General features: G+C 33.0%; 1 protein-coding gene across 1 annotated transcript in view; it reads left to right on the top strand.

The window, feature by feature from the left end:
* LOC127719738 (uncharacterized) overlaps window positions 1–17,459 on the top strand; it is a 306,242-nt gene that overhangs the window by 53,651 nt on the left and 235,132 nt on the right. The window contains exons 3-7 of the mRNA XM_052225973.1: window positions 548–624; window positions 4,278–4,454; window positions 9,540–9,680; window positions 12,385–12,498; window positions 13,386–13,640. Coding sequence (XP_052081933.1) covers window positions 548–624; window positions 4,278–4,454; window positions 9,540–9,680; window positions 12,385–12,498; window positions 13,386–13,640 — 764 coding nt within the window. The remainder of the gene's footprint in view (window positions 1–547; window positions 625–4,277; window positions 4,455–9,539; window positions 9,681–12,384; window positions 12,499–13,385; window positions 13,641–17,459) is intronic.

Below are 17,459 nucleotides of genomic sequence, written 5' to 3'. Positions count from 1 at the left end.
CATCCGAGGCACATTAAACAAACGACATATGGAAATCGATTTAAAAATAGAATAATGTTTTTCCAAAATGGTCACGTGGTTCTACCTCGACATCAAATAAACAAGTCGACTTTGTATTACTATGTCATTACATTTATATTAGCAAGTCGACATTGTAATGCAATTTTTTTCTTCATCATTCCGACAAGTTGACTCCACATGATGATTTGATTCCAGCTTATAACACACAACTTAACTAATAATTCCGACTTATCTGCAACAAAATAACTTTACACGTTGTGTACCATATGCGCTTCCATATGTACCAGGTCAGGAATATCACAGTAGTTATCCATTCGTTCGATGTGTTTTGATTTTGCCATTTGAATACGGACTTTCCGTTTTGAATTATTCTCGGCTTTTGGTATTTTTGTGATTTTACCTTTAATTGGCGGATACAAACTTGAGTTTTACCTGTAATAGAGGTCCTGTATTGATTACAATCGAGGACAGCTATAAATGAAATACAAGTGTTGTCTTTCATTTCTTTCTTTTTTTCTTTTTGCAGAAATGTGTATCGTTTTCGTTTAGAATGTAAAGAAGGTTGGAAACAACAATATACATATTCTGACAGTTGTGACAATGGTAAGTTAAAATGAATGAGTAAGTTGAAATATATTTTGTTTGTGCAAAGCAACATTGATCAGACACAAGTAAAACATACTTATAAAGTCTTATCCACAAAACAATATATATAACAATTCAAATTGAAAATGATCATGCATTATATAATTTAAACAACAAACATATTACTAAACTAGGAAAGGTGATGGAGAAAGAACGACAGAGATTACGATTATGGTGGCAATGATGATGATGTTCGTTTTACCTATGTTGATGTTGACCACGAGGAATAATTTTCATCTCTTTATAAAATAGTTTTTTTTTTTATCTATTTGCACAACAAACACCAATAATCCAAATTGCAGACTTTTGGAAGCCAGTATGACTTTTAAAAAGAATAGCCCTTTTATTTAAATAAAAATGAGAAGCAAAGAAAAAATCGCGCATGTCCTCAATATCCAATCCCCATTTGCATCTTGGATCAAATATACTGTTGCCTCTGAATATGTAACAATTCAAGAAAGATGCCGAACATCATAAATAAGGATAAGATTACATTCAGTTTTCTAGAGCCATGTAAATAATGTTGAGATTGATTCTCATTTCGAATGTCGTGTATTTCATACGATTGCAATTTTATTTTTCGTCCGTATTATGTTTTGGCAATGTCTGCGTCAGCGTCGGAAGACACTTTGGTTCGCAGACAATAACTTGAGTATAAGTGTATGGATCTTTATCAAATATAGCACAAGGTTCCACACCACAATCGGAGATTTGGGAATTATTTTTGGGTCATTGTCGTAGCTGTGTTGTAAAAAGGGCCAGAAAGGGGCCCAAACAATTATTTGTCTGCTTTGAAGGCAATAACTTGAGTATAAGTGTATAGATCTATAAAATTTTAGCACACCACAATAGGAATATTTGTATTATTTTTTGCACAGTTGTTGTGCATAATATGTAAATAAAATTGAGATTGGAAATGGGGAATATGTCAAAGAGACAACAACCCCGATAAAGAGCAGACAACAACAGAAGGCCACCAATAGGTCTTCAACGCAGCGAGAAAATCTCTCACCCAGAGGTGGTCCTCAGCTGGCCCCAAAAAAAATTATGTACCAGTTCAGTGAAAATGGACGTCACACAAAACTCCAAAACATATAAATTAATTAAAATTCAAAAACATACAAGAGTAACAAAGGCATACAAGACTAACAAAAGATATCTATATTATATTTTGTGGAAATTCGGCTCAATGATGTTAGAAAACTAAATTGGTTTTTGTTAGAAAATAATAAAATTTTATAAATGGCTTCATGTAATAGGATGGTAAAAAAACCTGTTATAGAGATGTAATAAGTTATTTCAAACTGATTTATCAATTTAAAAATAGGTAGTAAAAACTAAATTATTGTTAGAAATCACAAGTTTTGGGAAGCATCTTCTTGTAGTTGGATGTCATCAAAATTGATGCATAATAAAGGCATAATATGCATTCTAAATTGTTTCCTCAAATTTAAATTGAATGTGTTAAAAACTTAGTTTTCTTAAATAAGGATTAATTCTAAGAATAGTGTTTTTTTCCCAGGATTTAAATGAAAAAAGTAGCATTTGCTTTTATGAAATGTCTGGTAGCCTACTATTTACGAACATGGCCACCAAAATACTTAACCCATTTCTCTGACGTCAGTCTATTGTTCTTACTGTAGATTATTTTTCAAGAATCCACTGACCACAGTATTAACTTAAGAGAACTTATATTATAACTTTAAACTTTTAACTTACGATCTTCTATCCTTTCAAAAACGAGTGACATGTGTAGGATTCGAACCCGCGCGTATTTTCTTCATAATCAATAGAGTCTTCAGTCTATGCATGATACCACTAGACCACGATGACTGACATCAATCTTTATTTGAATAGTAATTTTAAAGCGCTTAATTGTCAATACATGTCATTTAACTGTATTTCTGTCTCATTGATAATTCGCTTTTGTAATCTAATGAAATATATATATCTTGGTTTATTCATGTTTATTGAATTTGTTTTATTTTGGGTGTTATTTTTTTTTTTAAAGAAATGGGTTAAAACTACTTCTTTGACAGTAAAAACAGAAACAAAATCATCGCCATTATATGAAAATGAAATATATAATAAATCTACATGTTCTAAGATTAAAACAATATTTTGGTCTAGAAAAAAATTACAGTGAAATAAATTTCATTCCGGATACAAGTTTCGAACTTTGCACTGTTAATATCACCGTTATGACATTCGTTACCAACGACTAGACGATCACGGCTATGAACAGCTTGATGGTAAGTTTATGAAATCAACATATTTATTCATTGTACATCCGTAGTAAGAGCAATTCTGATGGGGATTCAGAATGCGTATCACAGATAAAACTAGTTTATTGACCGGTGAACGACATATGCCAAATGTAATAACGTTAAAATAATCTTAACTTAATGAAACGGAAACAGTTTAAACAACATTTAAATATAATTGTTCAATTTAAATCGTAAGCACATAATTTTAATACTTTAGGAAAGCAACATGAATTTGAGCATTATAAAATGGCAGATTTATGGCATCAACGCTATTGATATTTATTTGACTAAGAACTGATTAACGGTGTTTCGTCTTCAATTACCAAATTATGTTGCTAAATATTATATATATAAATTTTGAAGGTTCTAAATTTTGGTAATTAAAATTTTTTAACTTTTCAAAACAAGATAAATAAATTCTGTATATTAATTTTTGTCTTTTTGAATAAATTAAATATACCAAAATCTATTCAATTTAAATAATTTGTAATGATTAAACATTAAATGAAATATGTATATACAGAAATAAAATCTGGTGTTAAAAAGGGGAGCTAACACCCCATTTAAGTTATCTTAAACTTATGTTAACTTGTCAAATGTCTAAATATAGATGCGAACCGTGTGGATATAATCATTTCCAGCTATTATATAATAAAAAAGACAAAATACGAAACTATTTTTATTAAATATCGTTGATTCATTGTCAAAACGTAAAACAGACAGTCGTTTTACTAGACATGGGTTAAGCTAGAGAATTGATAAGAAGTAGTGGATTCGGAAACGATAATCAACTTGCGACTAAAGTCGCTCGTTGATTATCGTTTACGAATCCACTACTTCTTATCAATTCTCTACTACATAATGCTTGAATTTTTCACAAAACATGTATTAATTGAGAACACACACTTAATAAATTGCTGGTGTCAAAATTTATGAATATTGAGAACTTTTGCGTTGTATGCATTAGTCCTTTTGACTCCCATAAAAGAGTGAAAGCGGGACACGTGGCTTGCTGACATGTCAGTTTATTAGTTTTTTTGTTGGAAACTATTTTGCCACTTCCTCACTGAAATAAATCATTCATGTACAAACAGATAAAACAATTTATTTAAAATAAACATCTCCCACAAAAGATGAATTACCTGTGCCTTAATTATGTTACATCTTTTTTTTTGTGTATGTTGGAAAAAAATCTGAGAATAAAGTGAGAAATGATTTAATACTGCTTTTGATGTATCAAAATAGTGTCAATTTGATCTCTTTTACTGTTTATGAAGTGAAACATATCTAAGAATAATGAGACAATTAGTTGAAATAATACACGTCCGATACTACTTTTTGTAGCAATATGTAACGGAAAATCTGGACCAGATGCTTGTAATATACGATATAAGCTCCCTTACTGTCAGAAAACAAGAAAAGAAAAAAACCCAATCTGCGACAGTGGAGGGAGTTGTATTTTTCCAGATATTTGCTCAGACTGTGACGATGGATTCTATAATGATGGACCATACTGTCGAGGTAAGCATCTCTTGGTCATTGTATCAACTGAAACAATGAACCTTATTCAATAGACCCTACTTTCACAATACAGCTATTAGGCCGTTGTTCAATCTGTTACTATGAATTATAATCAGATATACCATACTGTCAGGGTAGATATCTATATGCCTTTGTTTCAGGGTAACCCTATTACTATCAGAGTATATAGCTGAAGGCTTTGTTTCAGGGTAACCTTATTACTGTCAGAGTATATAGCTCAAGGCTTTGTTTTGGGGGTAACCTTATGACTGTCAGAGTATATAGCTCGAGTCTTTGTTCCAGGATAACCTTATTACTGTCAGAGTATATAGCTCGAGTCTTTGTTCCAGGGTAACCTTGTTACTGTCAGAGTATATAGCAAGAGTCTTTGTTCCAGGGTAACCTTATTACTGTCAGAGTATATAGCTGAAGGCTTTGTTTCAAGGTAACCTTGTTACTGTCAGAGTATATAGCTCGAGTCTTTATTCCAGGGTAACCTTGTTACTGTCAAGATTATATAGTACGAGTCTTTGTTCCAGGGTAACCTTATTACTGTCAGAGTATATAGCTGAAGGCTTTGTTTCAGGGTAACCTTATTACTGTCAGAGTATATAGCTCGAGTCTTTGTTCCAGGGTAACCTTATTACTATCAGAGTATATAGCTCAAGGCCTTGTTCCATATATGTATATATATAAGAGAGATCTTGTTTTGATGATAATTTTTGCTTTTTTACCATTTCTATAGAAAAAAGATTTATATTGAGGAATTTTCTCTTTGGTCCATCTGAAAAGACCTTAAGATATTAACACTGACATTATGATCCAGCTGAATAGAAATAAAATTGCCCTTGAACAAAACCTTGGGCTATATACTCTGATAGTAATAAGGTTACCCTGGAACAAAGCCTTATATATAAGTACGTCTGAACCAGTGACAACTCTACAACAGATTAATTCATCGGATCACCAGCAGTGATGGCGATACAACGCTGACAATACATTTTGTATATACAAGTCTTCTAAACATCAGCCCAACAATGTTAGATCTATAAATTTGCTTTCGCAAGTTTTTTTGTTCTTCCCTCACCGGGATTCGAACTCTTGCATTAGTTTGTAGGATCCGTTACAATAGATAATTCAGCTGATCTGTAACAATTCCATCTTCATGCCTTATATATCATGTACTGTATTACGACGCTAGATTAAAACTGACGAGGAAAGGTAACATCCGGCCACCGAAAGCTTTATATTTGTGAAGCATAGGTGGTCGTGTGGTCTAGCGCGTCGGATACAGTGCAAGGCGATTTGGTGTCACGATATCTTAGTAGCATGAGTTCGAATCCCGGCGAGGGAAGAACAAAAAAGATCTAACATTGTTGGGCTGATGTTTAGAAGACTTGTGTGTGTATATATATATATATATATATATATATATATAGGCAATATGACAAATCTTCGATCCCTGGTAGGATTTTAATGGCCATTGTTACTCATTTATTTTGATTTTGGCTGTTATGTTTAAAACTAAAATAGAAAAGAAAAAACGTTAACAGCAAAAATAATTCAGAACAACAATCTATCAATATGATCGAAATTGTCTCTTGACTTATTATTGGGAGTAATTGCCTTGAAACTGTAAAGAGCAAAACTGTTCATCAAGAACAATATGCCAATATGACTGAAAATGTAAGTTGGCTACTTATTGGAGTTATTGCTCTTAATGACAATTTTTAACCAGTGTTAGCATTTTTATTTCGCCTGCGACAGTCGCAGTATGCGAGTCATAGTGATAACAATTGGGCGGCGGCATAACCTAATTGTATAATGCTTTATATTTCAGAAGATAGAAGTCATGGATGCTTTATACCTTGAATATGTCACGAAGTTTCCGTCTGTCATATGCCCATTGTTCTTGGCCTCATTTGCATGGCTCAGCGACTTCATAAAAAACTATTTAGTTTTATTTTGTAATGTGAATTTCTCACTTATGAAGAGCAATAGGATAATAAATTGTCATTCCATAATATTCATGAGTTATTGCTCTTGAATGAGGATTTTTACTTATTTTTCGTGTTTTGGACAAAAAATATAGTATATAGAGAGAAATAGTTAACAAACTAGAGGCTCTCAAGAGCCTGTGTCGCTCACCTGTATCTACTGTGGTTTTGGAAATCATGTAAAATGAGGTTTAAATCATGATAAATAGCATTAGATACCCAAATAATGATTGAGGCCAAGTTTGGGTTAATTTGGCCCAGTAGTTAAATTAAAAGCAGGTCATCCCACTAGTAACCAGACTTACAATAGATACTGAAGACCCCTTATCATTATTTAAATTAGTTTTCAAGTTGTGACCATTTGAAATTTATTTTTTTACAATTTTCCCTTCTTCTATAGTAAATTCCTATGTTCTATTTTTAGCCATGGCGGCCATGATGGTTGGATGGCAGGGTCATCGGATACTTTTTTCAATCAAGATACCCTATCTAAGTTTAATTCTATTTGGCCCAGTAGATTAAGTGGAGAAGATTTTTGTAAAAGATTACAAAACATTTACGAAAAAAATTGTAAAAAATTTGGCTATAAAGGGCAATAACTCCTTAAGGAGTCAATTGAAAATTTTGGTCATTTGACTTATTTGAAGATCGTACTTTGCTGAACATTATTGCTGTTTACAGTTTATCTCTATCTATAATAGTATTTAAGATAATAACCAAAAACTGCAAAACTTCCTTGAAATTATCAATTCAGGGGCAGCAACCCAACGACGGGTTGTCTAATTCGTCTGAAAATTTCAGGGCAGATAGATCTAAAACTGATAAACATTTAACCCTGTCAGATTTGCTCTAAATGCTTTAGTTTCAGAGATATAAGCCAAAAACGGCATTTTACCCCTATGTTCTATTTTTAGCCATGTCGGCCATGTTGGTTGGCAGGCGGGGTTATCAGACACATTTTTTAAACTAGATACCCTAATGATGATTGTGGTTAAGTTAAACTTGGCCCAGTAGTTTCAGAGGAGAAGCTTTTTGTAAAAGATAACAAAAATTTACGAAAAATTGTTAAAAATTGACTATAGAGGGCAATAACTCCTTAAGGGGTCAATTGACAATTTTGGTCATTTGACTTATTTGTAGATCTTACTTTGCTGAACATTATTGCTGCTTACAGTTTATCTCTATCTATAATAGTATTCAAGATAATAACCAAAAACTGCAAAATTTTCTTAAAATTACCAATTATGGGAAAGCAACCCAACAACGGGTTGTCTGATTCGTCTAAAAATTTCAGGGCAGATAGATCTTAACCTGATGAAATGCTTTAGTTTCAGAGATATAAGCCAAAAACTGCATTTTACCTCTATGTTCTATTTTTAGCCATGTCGGCCATATTGGTTGGCAGGCGGGGTCATCGGACACATTTTTTAAAAAGATACCCTAATGATGATTGTGGCCAAGTTTGGTTAAATTTGGCTAGGTAGTTTCAGAGGAGAAGATTTTTATAAAAGTTAACGACGACGGACGAGGGATGCCAAGTGATGAGAAAAGCTCACTTGGCCCTTCGGTCAGTTCCGATCAGCAAAACAATATCAACAAAAAAAAAGTCATGAATTATATTCTAGTCTACAATGTTGGAGTTTAAATCAATTTTCGTAATTATGTTGATCTTGTTTTGCTGATAGCAATTGTTGAAGATGCGCATAGATTTGGGCGAGCGACACGGACTCTTTAGAGTCCCTAGTTTAAGCGTATGTTTTCAAAGATCATATTGGATTTATAATTTTGAATCATCATTCATCATATTCTTACACCCCAGTTCTATTGTTATACTTCATAGTTTCTATTTCTGAAACAAGTGTAAATTGAATAGATCTATTGTAACGAATAACAAAGGATTTTGACCACAGGGTGTGACGAGCGGGGTTTCTGGAAAACCCTGCTTCTACATCCCGCAAACAAAGTCCATTGTTATTCGTAACAATAGAAATTGAGTATTATTTAAATAGCATGAACATAAGAAATTACTAATAGTGTTCACTACAAATTGTTTCAAGATATTAAAAAACACATTTTAGAAAATTCCAATAGCGAAAAACAGAATTAAGCATCTATTTTGAATACAAAAATAATCCTTTAAATACTCCTTTGCTTGAAGTAATTTTTTTATCCCAGTCATATGTCTCTATTCTAAAGCATTGGTCTTTAAAAAAATGGGGAGTCTATCTCCCGGGACCCCCTGGTTACTCATTGGCCGATCTGGGGTGGGTTTCCTCGGTTCGGACCCCAAAAAGATCAATGCATTTGAATGGTTGGACCCCCCTTTTTTGTTGAGTTGGGAACACCCAGCTAGATCAGCCCCTGTTTGCCCTCCAAAAAGGGAGTTCTTAAATATTAAATCTGTATCTTTGTATGTTGAGCGTGTCTGGTAGTCGGGTCACACCTATCCCTTAGTATGTCCGAATATGAATGTTTGTTTATTCTCGAGATAAGGGGGAGGGGGAGGGTGTTATAAAACCATAAGATATAAAATACTGTTATAATTACCTTTATAACACTGATACCGGTCAGTACTTTGGGTTATAATATTGCCTTTATCTTAAGTCTCTTCTACCAAATCCAACGCTTGCCACAAAATGTCGTCCGTCTTATACCCGTCCATATTGACAACTGCATACAAGGAACATGATGTTTTGTTTGTTTGTAATAAGAATACACGAACCTTGACCCTCTGATCCATATTAGCACAGGATTTAACGGGAATATGCAAAACAACTTGACATTTGTAAAATATACTCACTTGTCAAATTTTGAACGAAGGTAACCAAAGAAAGGTTACTAGTGGGGTTTCATGTAATAAAAAAAAATTCTTATAAATCATGGTTTGGTATTGTCAATAAATATGCTATCGGTTTTTTTATTCATTTAATAATCAATGTTAAAAGATATAGGGTTTAGAATGGGGTGTAAGTTAGTTATACACCTCGGGATACGGTGTGTCTGGATAAGAAACCCCTCGGGGTTTCTTATCCAGACACACCTATCCCTCGGTGTATAACTATTACATAATTGTTTATATTTTTTTCAGTATGTGGGACCATTGATCACTGTAATCACAGAAGGTGCACTAACTCTTACAATCAACACTGTGAATGGTGTGAAGGAGAAATTATGCCAAAACAGTATTGGAGAGCCTACATTAGTTCTTTTGACAAAAGAACATGTCAGAGTAAGTAGAGTAATACCCTTTTCTAAGCTGGTGGTGTTCTAAGATAGACACTTTATGAATTATACTCTCTGCGACAAAGTTCAGGAGTATTGTGGAATCACTCTGCCTGTCTGTCTGTCTGTATGGGAAATTTTGAATCCCAGTTTGTGAAATCCAGGTTCAAACTTATAAATGCCTGGAAGGATATTTACGATTCCTGATATTTTGAGAGTATGGCATGATAAGGGCTAGAATGTCTGTCTGCAAGGGCAATGTCACGAACTTAACATCCCCATATTCAAATATGCATAGTTGTGGCCAACTCAGAACTTTTTGAAGGCTCTCACAGATTTTTATATAATTGTGAATCAAAAGCAGATAGTGTCTTTCGAATGAGGTTGGAATGTCTGTCAATAAGGTCAAAGTCAATACTTTGTATATTGAAACGAAGTCGGTGGTGTCTATGGAACTTTTATACATGTATCTACAGGACCACAACCCCAAAACATTTCCTATAATTAATTTTAAGCTAAGGTTCTGCTTCTGCTTTCGTTCTATGACTTTAAAACTACAGATATATCTATGTGTCGAATAATTTAAACTGCTTTTAGGTATGTTTTTTTACTGTTTTATACCACAATTTGTAAGTGTTTAAATCCTGTCTACTGTAAATTCAGAAATTATTGCGATGTTTTTTTTTGCGAAAAATGCGAACGGGTTATAATCGCAATAATTAAAACTCGTATTTTGAAAATTTCTATATGAGTTAAACAGGATTTTTCTCAATATCGCAAAATTTAAATTGCATTTTAGTCTAAAATGACAAAATCGCAATAATAAATGCACGCAATAATTTCTGAATTTACAGTATTTACAATATAAAATATCTGCTTAACCCAATACCTAAGTATCCTCTTCATACTATTCCTCCTCTTTAACACTAATCAAACAGTTGTGATAAAGAGTGACTTGTCTGCTGTTATAACTTGATGCTAACCTTTGACATTGTCTGTAGTCCGACTTTTAAAGTACCAAAATATCTATTACAATATATGATAAAGACTTTGTTTACTACAACTAGGGGACAAGACCTGGCTGTATAACAACAGACGTTATCGATATAACAGATGTAGTACACAAAAAACGAGTGATGGCAACCTTAAGTGTTCTAATACAAGTGACAGTAAATTATCTATCTCATCAGTTTCATGCTACATATATCAAAGAAAATCTAAGATATGATATTTCTTAGTATGTTGAATTCTTATATGAAGAACCAAATTAATCCTTTACAGTTAGTTTCAAAACAAAATCTACCACATGTAAACTAACCTAGTGTTGTAGTTTCAACATTGATAACAGTGTAACAGACAGACGGACAAAATGAAACTAGCCCGACCCACTGATAGTGTTCGTTTCGAGGGGGAAAACAAAATGATAACCCGACTTTTCAAAACATAGATATTTACACAAAATAACTGATAAGGCGTCGTCTGTCTTTATCCATCCATGAATAATTCACATGTGTTTGTCCTGTTGGAAACCACTAAACAGAATAAACCTAAACTTGACAGAGGTTTTTTCGCAAAAGTGTTTGTAGTGTCATACGGTGAACTATATATGTTTATTTCGGCTATTTTATATTGCTGGTTGCTGTATCATTTACTCTACAATTATGGTTCCATTGGTTTATTCGCTTTCTAATATGATGACTTCTATCTGAAATACAAGATATTCACTTTACAAAATGCAAAGATGGTCATCTCTGTTTAGTTGATTCAGTCAGTATTGCGCATAGATACCAAGTGAGCAATGCATGTATCATGAAGTTTTTTTCATAAAATTTATTAGTCTGGTAAACTTATTTTGTACATCCAACATTCATGTATTTATTTTTGATGTTTCTGTTATGGTTTCGGTTGGATAATGTGTTATGTCTTATCGTTTGTAGTCCAAATAATTATAAAATTGCCTTTCAAAACCATCATTTTCATGAAAATTGTATGGACTGGTATTGTGAAAATAATTGTATAAAGTTCGAGATTGCATGTTTGTTACGTAATTGCGTCCCTGTTTGTGATATCTTGTGGTGTCTGTCGTTGATGGAAAACGTTCGTTGTTGTTCTGCGGTTTGCATGTTGTGTCGACTATTATATTATTTGTTTGTGCGTTTCTCTATGATGAGTGTTCTTCCGTGTGTATGTACTGTATTTCTGTCACGTATTGTTTTCCTTTTAGCAAAACATGTTTAGCATTATCATATAAGCAAGAGGTTTGGCTAGCCATAACATCAGGTTCAACCCACCACTTTTTCTTAAAATGTTCTGTACCAAAGTCAGGAATATGGCAGTTGATATCAAATAGTTCGTTTCTATGTATGTTGGTGTTTGGTTTTTTTTTGCACTTCAGTGTTCCTGTTGTTCTTTTGTTTTCCTGTTATACTTGATGTGATTCCCTCGGTTTTAGTTTGTAACCAGGATTTGTTTTCTCTCAATCGATTTATGGCTTTTGAACACCGGTGTACTACTGTTGCCTTTATTTGCCAACTTACGTATAAGGAGTTCATCCTTTGTAGTAAAACTACATTTTATATTTGGTGACAAATAAGAGATATGTCTTTATAAAACCTTTCATATTTAATACACTGTTACCAGCTTTTATGTAAAATAAATGTGATGATCTTACATAAGGATAAATACAATATGATGTTATTCTAAATTTACAGAGGCTTGTTCCTGGAGAACAGATAGTACTCGCTGTTTCCCTGGAACGTGTACTTATGAACTTGCCAGTAAATGTAAATGCAATGCTTACTTTAGTGGACGACATTGTGAAAACAGTGAGTATAGAACTGATTTGCATTAGACAGGGAATCAGGCTACTTTAACTCATAAGTACCAGTTCAATTGTCAGTTTAAAACAATATAATATCAATTATTAATGAATTCAGGATATGCAATTTTGATTATTGTAAAAAGTAATCGGCAGAGGGTTGAAGCTGTAGATAAGAATTTTGCTTAATTATAAGTCAGTTGAATTTATTTTTGAAAACAGCAAGTTAAAGCATGTTTCTTTTAAACAGAACCAACACATTAAAGAAAGACTTTACATTGAATTGAGTTGTAGTAAAACAGTTCATCTGTTGGAAGGGCTTATAGTATTGTAGTCTCTATTCTTCAGACTAGTCGGAAATTTAGAAAAAAATGTCTATTCTTCCGGTAATCCTGTCCTCTGCTATAATGCTATTTTCCCGGCCATACACATAACAATGATAAGTGAATATGTTGTGTCAAGTGGTTAGTGTAGCATCCAGTGGAGAATGTAGTGGCAAAAAATACCTCCCGTGCAAACACTGGCAATGTTTTCGTTTCATGAATTATTATCTTTTAAATTTACATATTTGACTGCATTTTATTTATAAAGATCTATAATATTTCTTACAGAGAAATATTCGACTTACATAGGGGTTTATATTTAAGGACAACAAGAAGTGACAATAATGTGAATTGGTCACAAAAACATTTCCTACATCTCTTTTTACTCCTTTAAAATATTACTTTCATGCTTTTATTGTTATCGAATGATTAAATCTTTATTACTTTCAACTAGGAACATTTGAACATCATACTGTTGATATTGAATAATAAATAAGAACTGAATTTTTCATATAGCTTACCACTAAAAGAAAGTCATTAATGCATACATTTTTTCTTTTTTTTTTTGTAGTTGACAACACACCAACGATACTATACAATTATTGTAAATTTTATGATAAAGATGGACATAATGTATTAGAAAATAATGGTAACTGGAACACCCCTGGCCATCCAACTAAATGGACAAATTATGATGGATATACAAAAGTTTCAGTTAGTCTAACAGCAAAATATTTGCAGCCAGGAGTCATAATTACTAATCATTATGTGAAAAAGTACAGTATTGGCTTAATTGAGGGAAAAGTAACTCTTTATTATTGTAAAGGTATTTATATATCATTGTGTTACAATCTACCTTTTTAAAGTAAAATTAACTTAATATCAACTATTTTCAGCATCAACAGTATATCAGCATAAGACAATCTATTCAATGAAAAAAGTAAATTATTAAGTCGGGGATTTCGTAACCACAACCCAAACAAAAAAGAAATTGAGGAACAAATCATGTTAACAATTGATAACCAAATTGTATGACTTCTTTATGATGTGAAAGTGATAAAGTTTCACATGCAAATGAGCAAACAAATCACAACAACTAATCACAAACAAATTGCTTCTAACTTATATGCAAATCATAAACAAATTGTCAAGAAATGGTTATCAAATCTTTAGCAAATCAGAATGAAATCATATTCCTACCTCAAGCAAATCGTAAACAAATTATTTCAAATAATGAAGAAATTATAAACACATTGTTATCAAATCTTTAACAACAAAGAAGTAAATCATGTTCCTTCTTCAAGCCAATCACAAGCAAATCGTCAATAAATTGACATAAATCATCGATTCACAGAAAAAATAATCTACATCTGGATCAAAAATCTGTTCTGCCCCTGAAACCCCCAAACTTTGTAATGCACTTGTCTTTATTTTTACCTTAGCTACTCCTCTGATTTTTAAGGGATCACTTTTTCTGGATGCCATAAGGGACGAGTTGTTCCCTATGTGAAAGGTTTCTCTCACACGTTCTCCCGAATTTGACTAACGAGATTTGACAACCACATGGACAACCACGTTTACTAAAAGGATGTCGAATAGGCAATGGGTCTTAGTCTGGGTCCAAATCTGATAATGTATCTTTGCAACTACAGCCCTTGACCTGGCCAGTAAACATCATGAAAAATTAGAACATTAAACTTGCCAGTGAATTTTGACCCGGCAAGCTAGTGTTTAAATGTAATTGCTCAATCTGTTTACACGTCTTTTACGCATATTTTTTTTTTAATTTATCTGTTGACTTTAGTAAGTCATACTGAAGACCACTTAACATAGAAATATCCATAGTTGGAGTTAGGGCTATCTACACTACACTGTGAAAATCTTTTTGAAATAGAGAAGGACAGATTTTTTAATTTGAATTTTTTGTCTAAAATAAAACTGTTCTCGGGCTAGTTACCTACAGTTTTCATTAGAATTCTTTGACTGCACTAGCTATTGTCTACCCAATGTATCCTTAATTATGATTCCTGTATTAAGCTTTGACTTTCGGCTGACTTCATATTTTTATTTGTATGCAATTAAAGAACCTTTGTGAGCACGCTCACATACCCTCGCCCCCACAATGTCACTAGACAAACACAATCTCACCAGATTCAAAGACTCATTACTCTACAAAAGTCAACTGATTTAAATTTTCTTGTGGATATGCACATAAACATTTAACGTCTTCATTAACTACACAGTTTCATGAAATTATGTTGTGTGGTTTCATAGGAGTTTCGATTACAAACTTTTTCAGTAGTATATTTCGGCCAAAATTTTAAGTTCAAAAGGGCATAACTCCTAGAAAAAAATTGATTTATAATTTCCTGTCGATATGCACATCTACATAGTATGTCCTTTTCATCTACAGTTTCATGGAATTCTCTTGTGTGGTTTCAAAGGAGTTGCGATGACAAACTGTTGCAGTAGTATATTGAGGCCAATAAGTTCAAAGGGGCGTAACTCCTGGAAAAAAATTTGAATCCTAATTTCCTGTAGATATGCACATCTACATAGTATGTCCTTATTATCTTCAAAGTTTCATGAAATTCTGTTGTGTAGTTTCAGAGGAGTTGCGATGGCAAGAACAGGACTGACGGATGGAGTGACGGACTGACAGACAAACGGACGGACGTGTCAAAAACTTTATACCCGACGCAATAAATTGCGTGGGGTATAATAAAATATAATGATGATAAGAAATGGTAAAATTACAAAAAACCTCTTCACCTAAAATATCAATGATATTTATACCGAGTGTGAACAAATATGTGTGTACACGTATCATTACATTTGTTTGTCATCATAGACTGTTCCTTTGCATTATGATCTTAAAAGGTAAAAGGAAAATTCATTAGTAGAGGTATTTTTTTTAAAATAAATTTGTTAACCGTTCAAAACTTTATACCTCCCTATGCATCCTATAGGTTGCACTTTGTAAATACAGCTGTTTCACAAGCCATGCCTCTTATGGGGAGATATATAGTATTCATAGATATGTTAATTTGTTTACGTACTGGTTCCCATGTATGATCTCTGTATTTCATCTCATAGAGACATATTAACTTGGGAATGTTACCAGTATGGAAAAACAGGGTTGCGCCTTAAATTTAATTCTTAGGAAGTCCAATAGTGGAGGTAGGGGTAGTTGGGTATTTTAGTATCACTACTGTAACAACAGCCCATGAAAAGGCCGTGAAATGTCTGTGAAATATCACAGGGCCGTGAAAACCCCGTGAAAATACCCCGTGACTTTTGTAAAAAAAATATTTCTAAAGGCCGTGAAAAATATTTGATGTTAGAAAAAGGCCATGAAATTTCAATATCCCGTGAAAAGGCCGTGATAACTTGTCCTTTCATGCTTAATAAAAAATATCACGGCCTTTTCACTGGTTGTTGAAACCAGTGAAAAGGCCGTGATATTTTTCATGTCAATTTTTTCTTATCCTAATTCAGATTTAAAACATCCCATGTGATTATTGTAATATGGTCTAATTATTTCCACTCACATTTTTCTAAATATCCTATAAACTTTTCATTACAAATATATGTCTGTTTAAATATTATTATATGCAATACTACTGTACAGGACTGACTTTTAGATGGAACCATTCATTGTTATAATTAATGACTTTGTGCCAATAAATATTTTGTATTTAAAGAAAAGTATTTTGCTTCTCCTCTGAACATTATTATAAACAATGTAAACATTAATTTGAATTGGAACCGAAACATGTAAAAACGAGAACTTCCCGGAATATCAGACCGTATCCGGATTCGTGTTTCTTTTAGAGTAATTGTAACATTCCCGCACTTAGGTTGGAAATTTGAAAGACGCCGAAGGTCGATTAATATTTACTTTATAGATGTAAGACGAGTGACAGCAAGTTTGAGGTAAGTTAAGTTATTAATATTTTATTCTTTTATGCATCATATCACCAAAATGTTGATGACGTTTGTGAGCATTTCCTGGAATCCATTGAACTGATTTTGACTGAATTTGCAGAAACCGCGCAAACATGCATGTGATATATATTCACTTATATTTGAGTCTGTTGCACTTGATTCCTTTAATCATTTCGGTTAATGTTTTCTAAGACTTACCGGATCCTTTAAATACGATTACGGTTTTGTTTTGTTTATGTATTTGGGGAAAAAAAGGGGGGGGGTCCTTTTTCCCCACACTGGCCACATAAAAAAAATGACATTTATGTACAGTACACTAAGTAGACATAGACATAGACATATATAATTGGAAATGATTATAATAGCAATAAGTATCTCTGAAATGGAGTTCACTCTGATAATCAGAGGCGTAACCCCCTTTGAATTTGTCGGGAGCTGTTTAAGTATTTTCTGACTTGGCCGTCGGGACACAGAGTTCAAAAGGGATTAATCAGAGGCGTAGCAGGGAAGTATTTAATATTTGTACGGCAAAATGTCCTTTCTAGAAGGGTTTGTGCCATATCATAAGAATAATTGGTATGGCAATGAGGTGTTTAAAAAATAATTGGTATGGCGAACGTGTCTGCATTAAAAGTTGCTACGCCCCTGGCCCCCTGTAAAATAAATAGCTGTGACTCATTACGGCCACTTAGTCTAG

The sequence above is a fragment of the Mytilus californianus genome, unplaced genomic scaffold, assembly GCF_021869535.1.
Source record: "Mytilus californianus isolate M0D057914Y unplaced genomic scaffold, xbMytCali1.0.p SCAF_11, whole genome shotgun sequence".
Classification (NCBI taxonomy): Eukaryota; Metazoa; Mollusca; class Bivalvia; order Mytilida; family Mytilidae; genus Mytilus; species Mytilus californianus.
This window is presented reverse-complemented; position numbering and strand designations above follow the sequence as displayed.